The following is a 19,641-nucleotide window of genomic DNA, read 5'->3' on the forward strand; positions in this document are numbered from 1 at the left end:
CAAATTATTCTTGTACTATAAGACATGTAAGGATACTGTGACTATTAAAAAAACAAATAGCATGCAGATTAATATGTTCTTCAAATGGATAAATAAATCCTGGCACCTCGTTCAATGTGTGATTATATTTTCATGGTAGAAATGATGAAGGGTGCACTTCCACCAGCAGTCAGGCGAAAAAGGACCCAGGAGACACCACACAACACAACAAAGTAAGGTATAAAATAGATTGAGGGCTCTTTTTCTACATTCCTACAGCACAGCATTATGTATGTGGTGACTAAGTATGGACTTCTAGAAACAGTCAAGGCCTCTAAGATTATGGGCCACAGAACACCTGAGGCAAAGGAAACTGGGGCACTGTGGGTTTGTTTCGAACTGTGGTCCAAGACAGGCCTCCCAGAATTCATTCAGCCCCCACAGACGAAGCGAGAGCCAATAACTAGAGGGTGTGGAGCCCACAGTCATTATTTGCTATTTTAATTTGATTCAGTGGGAAAGCGAAGAAGCAATGTGGCCACTTAATCTGGCACACTTTCACGTTTGATGAATTGGCCCCTTAGCTTCACCTAACAGCTCTGTCAAAGTGGCCTGCATGAGGTCTGCATGAGGCCTGCATGAGGTCAGTTACACTGAGGACTCTCCATGAGGAGGGAGAGAAAGTTGAAGTTCACGTATACAGTGAACAGATTTATTTTTGTTTGATATACACTTATTTTCTTGATGCTTTCAGTTTCAGAGGTCAGAGAGGATATGGTAGCTATTTGAAGCTAATTAGATTTTAATACACATGACCTTAACTAGGTTATTCAAATAAATTACTGAACCTCCTGTGTAGGCAAAGTAGCTTTTTAATTTTATCTGGTAGGTTTGTTTCTTGTATTGTGCATAATGGGTTTCAAGTGACAGGAAAAACCCTTTGTTTAGACACATCTTGCACTTGCGCTTCTCTGTGTTAAAAAGAAATGAGCTCAGTGCCCAAAACTGCATTAATAAACTGTGCTAATGGCAAATAAAAAAAAGTGCCTCTCACCTTGTACCACACAATCTCAGGCTCCACTCCCGGCTGTATATAATCCTCAATGCCTGGGCAGGTGATGTCTTTGCTTTTGCTTAGTTCTGCCTTCTCAAAGAACCTCATTTTGGAGTTGTAGCAGAGGTCTGTGTCATTCTCCGCCACAGTGAGAGACATGGACACCTTCATGCAGTACGTTGAGTTCCTGTAAAAATACAAAGTTAATGAATCAGTCTGAGAAATAAATGAGTTTTTATCAAATTGAAGTCTTGCCAGATGCAGCAAACAAAAGCTGCCAGCAGTCCACCTCAGGCTTCAAAGAAACTCAGAGTCTGTGCTACCACAACGCTCATTCCTCAGATTCCATGTGAATCATTAAATGCAGCAGAGGGAGATAGACAGAAACCTTTCTGTGGAAAGCAATTAATCATTTTTACAATTTATGTCACAATTTTATTTATTTATTTATTTATTTTTTGCCATAAACCTTCCTTGAATCCTAAATGTGGAATCATCATCTCCAGTATGAACCTTAATCTGGACAATTACAGAGTCGCCCAATGTTTTCTCATCTATTTCTCATCGTGCACACCACCAATGCATGATGAGCCTACCTCTCTAAACTATTAATGGAAAACAGAAACTGTGCATGTACTTGTATTTACACACACGAACAGAGTACACGTGTGTACAAGAGGCAGGGACACGGGTGGTAATGTGGAGCGACAGCTCTGAATGTCAACAGCACTTGAAGATTGATTGAGCCTTTTGTTTTCATGTGTTAAGCAGATACAGTGTGAGCTAGCAGAAAATTACTTGCTACAATTGATGTACTGTAACTGCTCAGGTCATATACATAAAGAAGAGGATTTATATGCAAGGGAAAGGGGGCATAAAATGCAAGATTACTTGTAATGTTTGGGGACTACATGCTTGCCTGGGCCCAAAGACACTGATGAGAATTCATCCACGGTGGAATAAACATTTCATGTTACTGCTTGGTATTGTAGTACACCTTCAGTGATTTGTGTTGCCGGGAAAGCTGGGAAAGTTTTGGACCAATCTGCCCTGCAGAGTGATGCTGCACAGACACAGCAGAGGAAGGTGCAGCTGCTAAGCATTTACAGCGATCCTGTTCGGGTCATTAATGGAACAGCGATTTGGAGATTGGATCTGCTGCTTGAATAATTCTTAACAGAACATGAGAATCAATGAACACATTGATTCACTGTGAATGTTGTGCTATTTGAAGGAGGGGAACTGAAGCAAAGGTCCTTGATGATCAATGAATTCAATGAGAGCACCTTTTCTTTGCCCAAACTGGCTAATAAGACTGTCACGATTGACAACTACTATGGCCTGACTGCAGTAAATCCCTCTTGGTTAAAAGACCAAACAAATTGGCAGTGTTTAGGAAAATCTCATTGCTAATTTTCCAACTAAAGCTGGTTACACAAATTGAGCTGAACCAACAAACAATTACAAACATGTTAAATCCTTACATAATTGTGCAGCATTAGCTGCTTCGTGGATTAGTACAACACACACTGGTCTTCGCTACAGTGTCGGCAAACAATCCCTCGCCCTTCGAACTGGCCGGTGCCATGCGCTCCGCTTACAGTAAGTGTGCCATTTTCATGAAGCTCGGATGCAAATGTGACATGATGTGGAGATTATCCCAGACAACTTCTACCAGATGGACACCTGTGCAAATGAGATCCCACGGGTGCGCTCTCTTCCCTGTTAAATATTCTGGGCAGCACTGATAAACTCGCCGCTGGAAGAGAGAGAGAATTGTGTCATCTGCTCCGCATGAGTGATCGATGGTGTGGGCCAGCGCTTTGTCCTACAATGTCTTTCCAACATTTCACATCCATCATGATGACTTTTGAGCCTGAAAAGCCAGGTGATCTGTTGACTATTCACAAAGCAGGCATAAAATTCATAAAGCCTATCCAAAGACGTAAGCAGGAAAATTATCCTGCTGCTGCACACTCTGCAGACTTAACTGTACACTATGCACCGAGCATCCAACGCTCATGGAACTCTGCGTACTGCAGATCCAGTGATAACAAGCTAGGTGATACCATGGCATTAATGGGCGAGAATGTCTGTCAAAATGTGTCAAACTGAAGGGGATATGCAATGTCGTGGCAATGATAGATAACATCCTGCATACATCAACCCAGGGAAGTGTCAGGCTGACAGCTACCGTATACGGCTGGAGGGCAGGCAGAGGACTTGAGCTGCAATATGCAGCAAATGCAGTGAAATTATGTGCAATGGTCAGTTCGGAGTTTAGCAGCCTGCTAACAGGGTTATGACTGGCACACTGTGGAAATATCCCACAGTCTCTCCTTACTACGAGATACTAAAGGGATTTTGCATTGGTTAAATTCACAGGTTAATTCATAGATTCACATATGCAGCCCTTGCTACTTCCAGTGTCACATGCCTCCTACCCAAATAAGAAACAAACAGTTCACATCACCATCTAATACATATTTTCTTCTTTTATTACATTTACTGTCAGTGAATCTACCCCAGCAGAGGATGAAGCCAGATGGAACCTGCCCTTCAACTCAGCCACTGTTCGCTCTGATATTAAATAATAGGCATCAGAATTGATTTGAAATTCTCCTGAGAATCCATGGCACCTGTGGGGAAATTAATGAACTAACTTAATGAATCTCTTAATTAAAATAACTCCTCTCTAATAGAAATTGGATGATGAAATAATCGCTGATTACTCATTAGAGCTCACTTTCAACTAACAATAATGTTCTTGGAGAATTGTCTCAGTGTAAAGCAGATGTTGCATGTTGAGAGGTCCGAAGATTAAAGGTTGCCTCGGCATAATGTCATTACAGTGCAGCGAAACAAACTCACCACTGATTTTAACCCTTTAAAGATTTAATAAATGCTGACCTGTGATGTACAGCAACATTCAGCACATGACACAGGATGTCATTAGCATTTAAATAGAAATGACTGAGGTTTACCTTTGTGCAGATGGCATGAAATACAATGTATTCTGTAATAAAAAAAAAACACAGAAATGCACAAAAATAAAGTTCTTTGGTATGTGTTCAAAATGACTTTGATTCTCACTGTTTGAACCTACTTATTTATTTAATATCTTTTAAATGTAGTGCCTCAGAGAGACTGAAAAATGAAACCTGCGTGTCAGCCTATTTTGAGAAGACTGTCATTGTTAATATGGCAGCATCCCAGCTGTCTCATCAGCATTCAGAGGAAGGTTAAGCTGTTTCTCCATCCGACCAGGCACAACTTCCATCGCTGCAGTAGTTTTAAAAAGCAACAAAGAAATATTCCTATTGCGATCACGACATCAGGCTCAGGAGAGGCACTGCTAACATCTGCCAAGCCATTACTGTGTCCTTTATTAGCCCTGTATGTGTATATATTTGTGCATCTACAGTATACACCTAAATGTAGGTGAATTCTGATTTCTCGAGGCCAGGTTGAACTGTGTCACAATTAAAGAAAGGAGCTCTACCTGATACCAGAACAGGCCTTTCATATCACAAAAATTATTCTGTTAATAATCCTTAATTCCTTATATAACTGAATGTTTTGTAGAGACAGTGTGAAAATCAAGCAAGAGTTGTCCAGGCAGAAACATAACAGCTTCAATGCTCCTTGGCAGAGACTGTACAGGTCAGAACCTTAGTCAGTGTGACTATTTTGCATCTCACTTTGTACCAAAAGCTAAAGGGAGCCACATCAGCAGGGACAAAAGCATATGAGTGACATTACTTGTAATAGCCAACTTGTTGCCACTTGCGTCAGCATATACCTGCGACCGGATCAGAATGTCAACCAAGCCTACGTCAGGATGTGCACGGCAGATGTAAAAGCAGCCAAGATCTTGAGAGAGCACCTATCAGGCGGTTAATGCAGCCTGGCATGATTGGATGTGCCAGATCGCTTAAGAGACAAATGCAGCAATGACTTTAGACGGGCAGGAAAAAGTCTGGTCAACATCAAATAGTGGCTGAGACCGAGAAAGGTACAAGTCCAAACTGGCACAAGACTGAGAAAAGTCTGAGAGGTCAGAAAAGTGGCCTAGATACTGAGATGAGACTCAGCTATTACAGTTCTGGACACAGGTGTAAACCTATAGCATGTGCACCAGCTTCCATACCATGTGTCACGGTCCGTTACATCAGCCCTCAGTAGCCTTGTACTACCTTCCCTGGCCAGACCTAGCCAAGACTGACCCAGACCGAGATAGGGCTGGCCCAGTTATCCTAAATCAGTATTTTATGGCCCCTGTATTATTTATGGCCAAAGCGAAGGTCACTGTGAGCAGTGGGAAGACTGGGTCTCCTACCTGTAGCACCACCTCATAACTCACCTGTCAACTCTCGCACCGAGCCCTGGATGATTAAGCATCCCGGCTCCCTAAATCTGACTGTGGGCCAACTTGCTCCTACTTAGCCCCTGTCTAAGAGTGTGGCACTTGTCTGCCATGTTGGAACAACGGACTCCTGCCTCAATTATAATCCATCCACCTCTTCTCCCTCTCTCTCCCTCCCTCTGGTCATGGTTTGTCTCTGTCCCTGCCTCCACCTGCTCAGCCGCCCTTTTCTCTCTTGTCTTGTAGTACACGATTTCTCAGGGAGGAACACACACCTCTGCGGATAATTTTTGCCACGCTGTGAAAAACACATGCCTGCACCTGTCTACACCCTGGTACCCACACATACAAGACCAACCACAAAGAGAAAACAGCTTCCATTTGCTTCTACAATGTCACAAGTGGACATCCATTAGATCCTACATGTCCCAGTGTGCTAACATTTTATTCCTCCACTTTGTTGTTCTCACTTTAGTACAAATGTTGCTCCAGTTTGAGCCTCTTATGTTTTACCACTTCATCTGAGCCACACAGCTGTGACTGACAATAAAACTTAGTTGATGCTGTACAAATTGAGCAAGGATTTATGCCATTTCCATCCTTTTTGGACTAAAAGAACTGAGTCTCAACTAGGGAAACAAATTAGAAATATTTTTTAACATGAAGCAAACAGAACCTTTATTTGGAGTCTTGGAAGATAATGACAATACCTTCAAACTGTGCAACTGTTTTCAAAGATTTGCAGGTGGCACAAATAAGGGTACAGTAAACACTAATGTAGAGACTTTAAAGTTGAACTGTCATTATTTGTTATTTTAATTGGAGTTATTTCCAGAAAAGACCACCGAAGACCCTCTGGAAACTCTTCAAAGACGGCTTTTCAAACTACTGTTCTAAAAATACACAATGCAGAAAATATGCACATGCAAAAGCAATCATCTCATTCAAAAAAAAAAAACCTGCATTAACCAAAGAACTTATTTTCCGACAAGTCTGAGAATTCCACCCCGCCTTCCCTTGAGTTGTGCGTCTCAAACTGTCAGAAGCACTTCTTGTGTGCAAACGCATTAGTCAGTCATTTCCTAGTCAATGCCTTCAGGGAACTCATTTTCCATTCCACGACACCCTCAACTCATCTTTATGCTAGCAACCTGATTTCATAACAAGCATAAACAATTTGTCTCCATTGTATTCTCTTCTAACTCCGTCATGACCTTATTCATTGGTCCCCAGGCCCTCTGGGTGTAATGTATGAACGGCATACTGCTATGCATATCAAATACGAACAGTCTCATACTAGCAATGTAGTTGCCAGAATGGGCTGTTGCACTGAGGTTATGGGCCATATCGGTGAAAAATGTAAACCAGTTGCCGTCGTTTGTGTTGTTCTGTCGCTGAATGTCATTATGGTTTTGGACAAACTAAGCCGTTTCTTTGGGTGATGTAAGAAATGTTCCCTGAAACTGGCGACACAGTGAGTCACAGGATCAGGCGGCTTTCCAAGAGCCCTTGTATCTTTTTTTCTGTATTATCACAAGCAGTGTTAGGCAATCACTTACCCATTGCTTGAATATTTTGAATATTCTGAAAATCTGAGCAATGCCAGGTTAATCCTGAGTGTATGTACACCAGTGGCTAATTAATAAGAAGAAACGTGTAAATAATACAACTTTGGATTTACTGAAAAGAGATTTCTCTCTACTAAACTAACATAAGCCCAGTCTCACCACCAAACACACATAGCTCGCAGTCAGACAGAAAATATGCCAAACTCAAAAAGTCTCCAAGACGGCCATAAATTTGAATCAACACCTTGCTAAAACAACAAAAACCAAACATTATAACCATCATGGAGGAAGGATTTATTGCAGGACTAATGTATTAGACTGCATTAGTTTTAGTTTGGTGTACCCAATAAACTACCTTCAAAAACTGTCTTTAACAAAACCTCGTTTGATAGTGATAATATCTACACTATCAGTAACATTTAAATGAGCTATTTCAGTTTTGTGAAATTCTAATGAAGTTTCAGTCTTTTATATTTCGACCCTTAGGACTGAGGCGAGCTGTGAGTTCTCTCCTTCAGTATATCACAGTTTGACTGACAGCTGTGGTATTGCAGATGTCTCGCTTGGAGCTCCCACGTTCACAATCCAGAGGGGAAGGAGGGGAGGCAGGGAGAGGGGAGGAAAAGTTGGCTCTGGTGCCAAAGTGATTGTGCTTGGGGAATGGTATTTCTGACATTTGTCTGGCAGATAAAAACCACCATCAGATATGAGGAAGAGAAGGTCAGTGTCCCTGCTATCGGATAGCAATGGTTTGGCATCTTGTTTGATGACTTCTTCTACTCAGTGTGGACCAGGAGAGCCAAAAGGCTGGATATATGGGGAGGCAATACTGAGAATATGACTGAATAAAACCCCTCAGTTGGTGGTGCCAAAATGTTGAGCCTGGGTGATATTATTGTGTGTAAAATTAAAACTGAATAACACTGAACTGAAAAGAGAATATTGTAAATGTGTCTAAGATTAACAGAGATTGATCCTAAAAATAAAATAATAAAAATCGGTCATGTATGACCTTCTGCTGAATCGTTCTGGGCAGTCATGCACACTGTGACAACTGATTTGAGTCAAGAGGTCTCTCAGAGTATAATCTCCGCAGCCAACCTCCTCTTCCTCTGCTCCCTGTAGCCAGCAGCCATTTGAGCTCGGCTTAATCAAATGGAATCGAGCGTGGGACAAATGTCCAATCAGAAGGAGCATGAAGGGCATGCAGAGAAATTGGCTGAGACTGTAATGCATGCACATGGTGGATTAAACTTATATTCCAATTTCTACAAAGAGTACCCAATATACATCAAAATGAGCATATACAGAGCTGGTTAGAAGTCAGAAATGTTGGCCACCCTTGCTGCGTAATTGAAAAACTACAACCAATTTTCACTGAGCATGCTAAAGTGTTTTTGATTTAGGCCCATGAAAATATCATATTCTCCCCTTACATAGTTACTGAAAAGCCAACTGAGATATCCGTAATATAACAATATTAGCTGGGATACACAGGCATATGCACCTTTTCTACTGTGGGCTTTGTTTTCAGTGTTTAAAAGGAATGTTCCTCCATGTTCTTTTGTATTATAGATTGTATTTTTGCTCCTCTACAGCATCCTACAGCACGCCTGTATGAGGCGTTAAATACTGTACAATTGTTAGTGTACAGGTAATGAATTTGTCTTTCTCTGCATCCTATGGAGACATTAAACAAACACAAACTGTAAAGTTGACAATATTGTACTACAATGCAGACAAGGGAAAATATTCATCTGCACTCTGTTTTTAAGGCTCCTGACTTTTTGCTGCAATATTTCTAACATCACATTTTTTGCAATAATGAAAGAAAAAAAAAACTATTGATTTAAAAGTTGTAATCAAATTAAGAATGTTTTGAATATATTTTCCCATTTGTGTGCTAGATGAAAGTCTATTACTATCCAGCACCAGGCCCCAAAGTGGTTTCATATGCACACTCTTCTTTGACACTGCCATTGTAACATCAGACATCTACTGTGCATATCTGGCCAAGTTCACACTGCCACATCACAGCTGAATAAAGCACAGTGTGAAAGGTGGACTTAGCCCAAACAGCAGCCCATACATCATCAGACAATGGCTGCTGGAAAACAGCCTCCACTGAACCACATAGAGCCAACTAAAAGGCTGTCCAAACACTGTGTCAACAAAGCAGTCTCTCTATACAGGTGTAAAGAACACTGAATATAGAGGAACATCATCAATAACCCCTGGCTGGTGGAAGGAGAAGCTTGGCAAATCCATATCACACAATTAACTAAAACCCCACATGGGCACTGTGAATAACTGCTGCCAGTGTTTTGGCACCAACTCTCTCATAACCTCTTAAAGTAGTAATGGGGAAGATGCTCTTTTCTCCCATCAACCACTGCTGTGGTGTACCTGCATCACACTTCTTTTTTTTTTTTTTGATAATCTGTTGTTAAAGTTTATGGAACTTCTGTTTAGCCGTTAGGATAACTTCCTATTTCTTAGTGAAACCATTTAAAGTGAGAAAGCTGGCACGTACAGCCCACAGCGTGAGTAGAGGTTGTGAAATAAAATCTAAAAATACTGTGAAATGAGTTGTGTGTCATCTGGAGCTGTTACAAATCCAACATTATTCAAAATGAAAAGACTCAACCAAGAAATAAGTTGCAAGATTCCAGATTTAGTGGGTGGGGTTGTTTCTGCTGCTTGTTAACAATACTGTTTGAATAAGTAAATTGTTTATTTCACTGCGACTTCAGAACCTCCTCCGTACGTGCCTCAGCATTGCACAGCACTTAAAAAATAAAGTCCATTAATAAACATCCATCAGGGCGTCATCGTTATAGCCCTCCTCTGCAACGCTATTCCACAGAGCCACAGCTAACTGACTGTCTCCTGCCAGGTACCTTATAACACAAACACCATCCTTATATTATACATCATCCATAACCCTTGGCAGCACAAACCGTCCCTGCTGCTCCTTAGTCTAGCGTCTCTCATTGGCTTTGACAGCTGGGCTGGATCAATTGGACAGGCCCTGACTGGGGCTGAATGACAGAGTGTTCCAGACAGCCCATTCTGACTGTCACTTCCCTGAGAGATCACCAGCCACTCCTGCCCACGAATACTAATACAGTCAACATGGCTGTTGTCTGGGACGGGTGGGAAGTGGTTTTTAATGCGTGTGTGTTCTCTGTGCGAGCCCTTGGTGTGTATGCGTATACACAGGTGCCAGGTGAGGTGCACCCACAGCAGCGATTCAGGCTTAAATAAGCAAATGGACGAACACACAGACGCACGCTCACTACTTTGTAATCTTCTCCTCCCATTGTCCTTTGCTGGTGACAGCCCAGGCCCTGCAGGACATGCAGGAAACCCATTAATAAGCCTGGAACAGTGGCAGCATGCCAACACCAGTGAACAGGGTCAAAGGTGAGACATTAGCTATCTGCCAAGAAGTGGGTTCCTCCTTGCGCTGCTACATCTGCCCTTAATCTGACACTGTAATCCCTGCACTTTCCACACCAATCAATACAGTGTGGATGTGTGTGTTTGTTTTGGCATTTGTATGTCCAACTGTTGATTGTGTGTGTGTGTGTGTATAATGCATTCTTAGGTCTTTTACTTATTTCTGCTAGAGTATGTGCATGAAAACGGAAGTGTCTGTGTGTTGATTTAAAGCCACTTCAAAAACATTATGGCATTTAAAGGACGCTTCATAATTACACTGCGGTTGCCTGGTCTTTCCTGCTGCTGTTATATAACAAGCAACTTTGTTCATTACGATGGAAAATGGCAGAAAAACTTCTTTAGACTTACAAATGTCTTGAAACTGTCACATATAGCAGAAAAGAAGTGAAAAGAATAAGGTGCTTACAGCCAACTTCAATCAACTCCTGTCTGATTTCTCTATAATGGACTCAAATTATCCCCTAATGCAACATAAAAGAAAGTGAACAAGCGATGGTCACTACAGCAACACTTTCTACCATCATGCTTTACACATCACCTGAACAGAGTTAGATGTTTTTCGAAAATGACAACAGCTCACTACATTATTTGCCACACAGAATTCAATATAAAGTGAATAGACCATGAGTAAAGCTAGAGAAACAACTGAACAGATATAAAGCTGGGGAGACACCTTACGATTACTGAAATCTACAAAGACTAGACACCGCACACATAGAAACTATTTTCAACATACATGTTATTTTAGCCTCAATAGTCAGAAAAGTTGTAAGTCTGATGTTGCTGAGCAATTCCCCAAATCCCATGTGAATGTCAAATCTTGCATGCTATGGTATCAAAGCAGAAACGGAAAAAAACATGCTACATTCTGATGTGAGGATGGATGGAGAGATCAGGCAGCACAGACTTTAAACTCTGCAGAGAGCTGAGGTGAACGTCAGGTGAGCTGTGGCTCTGCACTGAAACCTCACTGAACTGGGTTACAAAATAATACAGTCTCACTCTCAGCAAACCACACTATAGCACTTTTTGCCATTTTCGTCCCGTTTTTGAAATTATTATTTCTCCGCCTCACACATTAGACATAACATGACAAATGAAATTCAAGAAATCTGAACACAATTTTACCTGCAGACTGTCAGTATCACCTGGTCTAGACTGAAACAGACTTGGCTCATGTGATCTAACCAGTCTTGAAACCCAAATGGTAACTGTGATCAGCTCAGCAATCTGGTCTGCCCCAGTCACATACCTTCAGACCACCAGTGAACCAGTTTCAAACATCTGCCCTTTGTTTTTCCCCTTTTCCTGCCATGACAGCCATGTTAGCCATACCAGCTTTACCTTGGCTATGTCTGCTGTCAATGCAGTATAGCAACTTTAATGCTAATAGGCTTAGAGAGAGACACTGGAAGCAATGCTGGGAGTTAGCAGTATGTGCTCCAAGTACCCGAAAGGCCTGTGTGTGTGTGTGTGTGTGTGTGTGTTTATGTGTTTGTTTCCTGTCACTCTACAGTAAGAGACACACTCCATCACTGCAGATGTTTTCGCTCTGCATACGACAGAGCTCCTCGGGGTATAACATCTGAAACAGCTGAGTGCTGACCTCGATTTGACATAAGCCGCTGATCATCTGCTCCCTTCCACTCCTATACTGTGTGTGGCATGAGCGTTCCCCCATCATATGTCCATAACGCATGCAGATCTGCGTGAGTGTGCAGAATGCAAGAGAGTAAAAGAGACAGGCATACATGCTCAGATTGTTGAGTGTGTGCATGTCTGTGTGTGTGTGTGTGTGTGTGTTCATGTTGGCCTGCTTTCACATACAGATTGGAGGCACATTAAGTTCCTGTCAGTAGCAGCTAGTCTCAGGGGAGAAGAGAACTGACATGTCGTGTTTGTGTGCGTGTGTGCGTGCATGCGTGTGCGTGCGTGTGCATGCCCTCTGACACCCTTAAGTGCAGTTGAGCAAATACATGGAGATGTGACGAGTGCAGGCACACTGCTGTATGTGTGTGTATGTTAAGAGAGACAGGAAGGCCAGGAGTGTAAAGTCACAGGGCATAGTGTAACACATCAAATTACGGGGAGAAAAAAACAAGCAGGTTTGTGTGCTTTGGTTTGTGTGAGAGCGCGACAGAGAGAATGAAATAAATAAATAATGTAATAAATGAGGACCTGCGTTATAAACTGCAAAATTACCCATCCCACAGCTAAACTAATGTCATATTTAGTCTAATTTTTTTAAACAAATGACAAACTCTGCCAACGCTGTGAGACTGCTCTACTTCACAGAATTCACACGTCTTGAAACAAGGAACAAACAGGAAGATGACTCAAACAGAACCAAGAACATGCCTCTTCATTAACAAAGTACTTGAAACTGGATGATTTGAATTGGTAATAATTGTGTTTATCTGCATGCGGTTGCCATACTTTCCCAGCTGCTTTTCAGACTTAAAACTTTGCTAACTGCAAAACTTATTAAGATGTTTGTGTTTTGTTCGCAGTGCAGATGGGTCTCTGTCATCATCTGTATCGTACCACATGGTATGCAAGCTGCTCACAAAGTGTATTTCTATTATATTTCACAGGGCTTTCTTTCACAGGGGCAATATACACTGATAAATGTGTCTGCTAATGTCCCGTTGTGACATCAGTCTTACTTGTAACACTGCCAGTGACAGTAGTCACAGCACCTTGAACCTTAATCCTCACAAGGCCTGGGTGATGCGACTGAAACAGGAATGTTTTTCAAACAGATACACTCGCCAAGCACTTTATTATGAACACCACTCTCGATACTGGGTAGGGCCTCCCTTTGCTCTCAAAACAGCCTCAGTTCTTCGTGGCACTGATTCCACAAGATGTGGCAAACATTCCTCTGGGATTCTGGTTCATGTTGACATGTTTACATCATATCATTTCTGCAGATTTGTCAGCTGCTCATTCAAGCTGCCAATCTCCCGTTCTAACCACAACCCAAAGGTGTTCTCTTGGATTCAGATCTGGTGACTGGGGAGGCCACTGAAGTAAACTGAACTCATTGTCATGTTCATCAAACCAGTTTGAGACGACTTTTGATTGCGACATGGAGCATTATCATTCTGGAAGTAGCAATTTGATGATGGTAAATTGTGGCCGTAAAGAGACGCACACAGTCAGCAAAAAATCTCAGTGTGTGGTATTCACACCGTGACTGACTGGTATAAAAAGACCAAGGGAGCCGAGAAAACATTCCCTCCCTACATCATTACACCATCACCACGAGCCTAGACTGCTGACACAAGGCAGGTTGGGTCCACGGATTCAAGCTGTTGACGCCAAATTCGAACCCTGCCATCTGTGTGCCCCGGCAGAAACCGAGATTCATCAGACCAGGCTGTGTTTTTCCAGTCTTCAACTGTCCAGTTTTGGTGAGCCTGTGCCCACTGCAGCCTCGGATTTCTGTTCTTGGCTGACAGGACTGGAAGACGACATGTTCTTCTGCTGTTGTATCCGCCTCAAGGCTTGACGTGTTGTGCATTCTGAGATGATTTTCGGCTCATCACAGTTGTACAGAGCGGTTATCTGAGTAATCGTAGCTGCTGTCAGCTCGAACCAGTCTGGCCGATCACCCCTGACCTCTCTCACCAACACGTCACCAAGCTGAGTTAAACTCTAGAGACTGTCGTGTGTGAAAATCCCAGGAGATCAGCAGTTTCAGAAATACTCAAACCAGCCTGCCTGGCACCGGCAATCCTGCCACAGTCAGAGTCACTGAGATCACATTTTTTCACTCTGAAGTTTGATGCGAACATTAACTGAAGCTCCTGACCTGTGGAAGCATTTTAATTTTATGCACTGCACTGCTGCCACATGATTGGACAGCTGCACAAATAAGCAAGTGTACAGATGTTTCCAACAATGCATACCCCGTCACGCATGTTTAATGCAGTGGACTGTGTTTAACTATTCCTATGCATCACACTGGTCAAAACTTCACATGTGTAAGACACTGATCTCTCATTATATGGCAGCAAAGCAAAGTGGCCAATAATTCTGCGGCAGTGTGTGCTCGCTGGCTGTGGCGATGCTGATGTGGGTGTCTTATGAATATTCTGCCCACACTGTTCATCTTGGACTAATGCAATAACACCTGTGATAGACAACAGGCAGACATCTCTTCCCCGGGATCTGGAGGACAGGACACATGGACTGACAGTCTCTACATTACTGATGCCACATCAGAGCAAAGCATGATCTCACAGTTGAGTAGCTTCCAAACAAAATTACTGTATAACACACACAACACTGTCTTGCTTACTGCTGGTACAGTATATATGTACTGTATTTATGACATTTTGGTCTAGACAAACTTAAGTACATGATAAAATTAATTAAAGCTTAGCTTAGCTCTAATCCTCACTATACCAAACTGATTCTCAAATAAGAAAAGAGAAATGATGACAAATGCTATGACACAAGCCGGCGTATAGATCCTTTCTGATATATTCTAAGGACGTGAACTGCTTCAACATTCAGGCGCAACATTCTTGGATACACTGGTCTGTACCAATACTCGCTTCGAGACAATAACATCATGTGGGCCCATCGTAACCAGGATTGAATTGTTATAACACGCTCAAGTATGAAATGTATCCAGTGAGAGATGATTTATTGTTGTGCTGTGATTCATTTGTTCCACCGCTGAGCACTATAATTCCCTAGGTTCCTTTATGTTTGAAAAGGGTGAGGATCCTCAAATAAAAACACTGCCAAGAGCCTAATCCAAATGTGATATGTTAACATATGCAAACGCTGATCATCTATAGGATCCACGCCGCTGAAACAAAAGAAAAGAGCAATCCTCTGCTTTGGTTTCGATGGCTGGGAATTGAAATGAGTCACGTCGACATCGCAGCTCAACACGCTGCTATGTGGCTGTAAAACAGGATGAATCCATCGCTGCAATTTTGAACATGTTATCAACGCTTAAGCGAAGAATGGGGAGAATGCGACAAAAACAAATGCGGTTGCAAGCGCTATTCTGTAGCTGATGAAGGTTAATAACTTGGTCCTTAAAAACAGAAGTTCAAGAGTTATTACTGTGAAAGTACTCTAGAGAGGCTCTCTTTAATCTCTGACATTGAATAACATGAAGGCAGCACATCATGTGACAAATGTAATTCAGCATTTTTAGACGTTTTGTACTTTACATAGATTCAGTTTTAGTTGATACACGCTATGAGAAAGCAATCAAAAGTCTGTTTCCCAGAAACCATTGCTCTGTCAGTCATCTGGACTGAGCCCTGGCCTTATTATTACAGCTCCACTCAACAGAACTCACAGAATATGCTAATACAGGACTCTAAATCATTCTGATTTGATAGTCCAATGTGGTCGATTCTGATGAATTGCTATGCACTTCAGAACACTGCATTAAACTAAACATGTGACATGCGCACACACAGCATCCTAATCCTCCCAAGCCTTTTAAGCACGCCCTTCCCCCTGTTAAAAGCCACCGTATGTCACTGTATAGAGCTGACTAATGAGCCAGTCAAGGGAAAACGCCCTTTACCTACAAGGTTAATAAGTTATTACCATATAATCAAGCATGTGCAACTCTGCACACTATTCAGCTTATTTCCTAAGCTCAACTGTTGCAAAACTGACAGTAAACACCTCGTGACAAATGAATGTTTTTCCCTTTATTTTTTCTATTTTGGGTTTTCAGTTCATTCTGATGGTGGATTTAACCTTAGGGAAATCTAATGTAATATGCACACTTTTGGGTTTATGTTTATAGGGGATATTTCTTTCACTTATTCCTAATTAAATGATAATTAGTGACATAAAGATGTTTTTTTTTTCTCTTTAATTTCATTGGTCTCTTTACAATCACGCCACGGGCTTTTGGGAATATTAACATCATAACGTGGTCTTGCTGTGCTTGAGCTAATCAGTGTGTCATATATCTGTTTCCCATAACACTGTGTAGATCTGATCACCTCCAGCTGCAATGGATGCTTTGATTAAGACTGAAAATCAGTGGAACTGATTATAACATCAATGCTGGCAATTGTAAATAAAGGTCAGCGTTGCAAATATTCCATTAGGGTGGCGAATGTTATGAGCTGAACGTTAAGCATTAAAAAGTGAGTCAGGCCATCCCAGCAATGTAAAAACATAGTTAAGACCTGGAGAAAGCAACTATAGGTAACAATAGTCCAAAGAAATATTCTCTGAAGAGAAATCATGTGCGATGGAAAACTGCTCTGTATTCAGAACTACTGTTATTTCTCTCCATGATGGGCAAATAAGTGTTGCCCCTTAATTTGCTTCTGAATGGTAGAGACTGGCGACAAAGCAACTCTACTCGTCCAAATCAAATCTCATGGCTCTACTTTCCGCGTGATTACACAATAACTCTGAGCTGACTGATTGTCTACCTCCAGAAAACGCTGCCAACGTCTCTGAATAGAGAATTGTTGGGTCGGTGCTGCCCGTTTCTATTCAAGGCGGCTGCCACAGCAAAGGGGAGACTACTAATGGTGTTGAATAGTAATGGCTAAAATCTCTCAGAACTGAGCTTGTGAAACACAAGGAAACCTGTGCCGAATGCAGCTGCTCCAGAGCATATTATTCACCTGCTTTTTTGCCAGTGTAACAAATGTCCTAAATAGTTTGTGTTTAGATTAAAATATTAATGTTTCTGTGAATTTTACTGAATTCTAACAAGACATTCCTATCTTTCAGGAATGTGTTTCAAAGTTCCACTTGTTTCCTGTGTTAATGGAAACCAGAAATTTCACCACATTATAAAACTTATAAATGAAACAACTCTCTACCTCCACCATCAGGAAAGTGGAAAAGGAAGATAGTACGAGTATCTTACTTTTTTCTTTTTATCTTCGGAGCCTTTTCCCTTTCTCAATCTTCCTGTACTGAATCACTGTCCATTCTCTTTCATATCACTCCTCGCTCTTTCACATTTTCAGAAAGACGGACTTGTGAGGGCAGAAGAGATATGGATTTACCAATTGCACATAATGGCTTACTGTCCCCCAGAGGAGAATAAAGAAATAATTTAGCATATAAAAGGAAGCAAAGGGCCTCATACTGTTAGATGATGCTCTGTGGACCAAGGACCAGTGCTCTTCTGGCCAGAGATGAGAGACTTCATTAGAAATCAACAGGGGAGGACTTTAACACAGCTTTTTTCAGGCCCACAGGGACCCAGAAAATGTTATTTAGGCCCACTATTTTACTGACACACTGCTGGCAAAATAAGTCCAACATGGTGGAAGAATCCTTGCTAGAATTTAGGCCAAAAAACATAAATACAACAGTTTTACGACTGATAGCAAAGAAGGCTTACAAAAACGAGAGGGACATACCTTAATACACAGGAATAGTACCCCACATCGTCCAACTCCGCTGGTCGAAACCATATGGCATCCTCCTCTTTGCTCATCCTTGCGCCGTCAAAACTGATGGGTTCCTCAAAGTCCCCGTGTCCTGCACTTTTGTACCACATAAGGCTGAGTCCTGCGCTCTGCGCATGGGTGTAGTTGGCCCGGATATATCCATAGAATAAAGCGCACTTAATCCGTACAGGTTCCCCCAGAAGCACTTTGTATTTCAGGTAGTCCACCGACCAATCTGTGCAGCCTTCCACTGAAAGAGAAGCACAGAGAGAAGGAGAATTAAACTCGAGCAGGGCTGGAATGTTTTTTGAACCAATTTGTATCTTCACCAGGCTCAGCATAAGAGATCTGTACTCATGAAAAGGGTATGTGGCAAGCAGGACGAGACCACTTTCAGCGCTGGCATCAGTCTGTCTGTTCATGTGCTTTGCCAGCAGTCCTTGTATCATAATCAATCAAGATGCTCTTTTCCTCCATGCAGCACTGATCTCTACAATGTCTCCTTTTTGTGTTTTCACAATAAGACACAAACCGAATGAGAAAATTAGCATATATAAACACCTCCTAACATGTAACTGCCTAAGTGTGCCTAAATGAATTGACAGCAAATTTGAAAAGGCCACAGAGCAAGCAAATATCCTTATCATGTTAATATGTGAAGCGTTTTCTTACCACAATATCCCTTTGAATGATAAACTAAGCTCTCAACATATCAATTAGTGCACTGATAGTGCAGTGCATAGTCATTGTTCCCTGCCCTTTGCTTCACCTACAAACATTACTGTATTTATACCTGACTCCTGTCACCATCTCATTCATAAATTGATTCTACTGGCAATAAACTATGTGTAAGCCGCCATCAATATCTGTTTAAATGGCAGCGATGGCACTCATCTACATTTGACCTGGGAAAATTAGAAGCTGCTGTACATCTGCAGAGGGCTCAGAACTTGACTACACAGGAATAACAGGCAAAAGCTGGTCTTTAATCCAAACAGGGTCGGTACACAGAAAGGCAGAACTGGATTTAATTGGTGTAAATAAGCGTGGTAACCTATGCTGCAAGGCTAACCTGCTCTGGAGCAGGTTCACTTCAGGGGATCATATCAATGCATGTGTGCAGCACATGAACAATGACACATTTATCTGCAAACCTTATCTGCTAATGAAGATCATTCCACGTAAACAACTCTTACTTTTTCAGGCATACAGCGTAATGTAAGCCTGTTCTTACACTGAATATTCTAAATATTGTTGCTGCATATTTTATAAATGAGATAAGAGCTGCTGAGCTTGCAGAGGCTTTTGCAATTTTCTCTATACAGTGGATGAACTTTTATCCAATCCTTCTGTTCTCTTTTGAGACACAAACAAACCCCTTGTCTTATATTGGAGAAACAAACTGGTTTCACACTCAAACAAAAACAAGCTCTCTGCCTGCTTCACCTTCGCTTTTCCATTTTTCCCTTCCCGTTCCTGACATCCTCTTTTCCCTCGCTTCACCTCGCCGCATCGCTCTTCCTTTAAAAACAGCTGGTGAGCACAGCTGCCGCAGACTCAACAGGCTTCGCTAATTGAGCCTCTATAAATGTTTTATTTACCAAAGTAGCAACTCGGCCACCAATCAGCGAGGTGTAGTGCGTGCGGCAGTCGTCGGGGGTAAGCGAGGGAGTGGTGTTGGCGGGGGATTGATTTAACAATGCTGATTTACGTTATTGTATTGTATTGTGTGGTACTGTAAGGGTCATGCTGAGAGAGGAAGCAACAAAACTGGTGGGTACTTTATGTGCTCGAGAA

General features: G+C 41.9%; 1 protein-coding gene across 1 annotated transcript in view; it reads right to left on the bottom strand.

The window, feature by feature from the left end:
• LOC121178090 (interleukin-1 receptor accessory protein-like 1) overlaps window positions 1–19,641 on the bottom strand; it is a 201,905-nt gene that overhangs the window by 108,303 nt on the left and 73,961 nt on the right. The window contains exons 3-4 of the mRNA XM_041032601.1: window positions 17,815–18,094; window positions 1,034–1,220 (exon numbers count right to left, since the gene is read on the bottom strand). Coding sequence (XP_040888535.1) covers window positions 1,034–1,220; window positions 17,815–18,094 — 467 coding nt within the window. The remainder of the gene's footprint in view (window positions 1–1,033; window positions 1,221–17,814; window positions 18,095–19,641) is intronic.

Source organism: Toxotes jaculatrix, chromosome 24, assembly GCF_017976425.1.
Source record: "Toxotes jaculatrix isolate fToxJac2 chromosome 24, fToxJac2.pri, whole genome shotgun sequence".
NCBI lineage: Eukaryota > Metazoa > Chordata > Actinopteri > Toxotidae > Toxotes > Toxotes jaculatrix.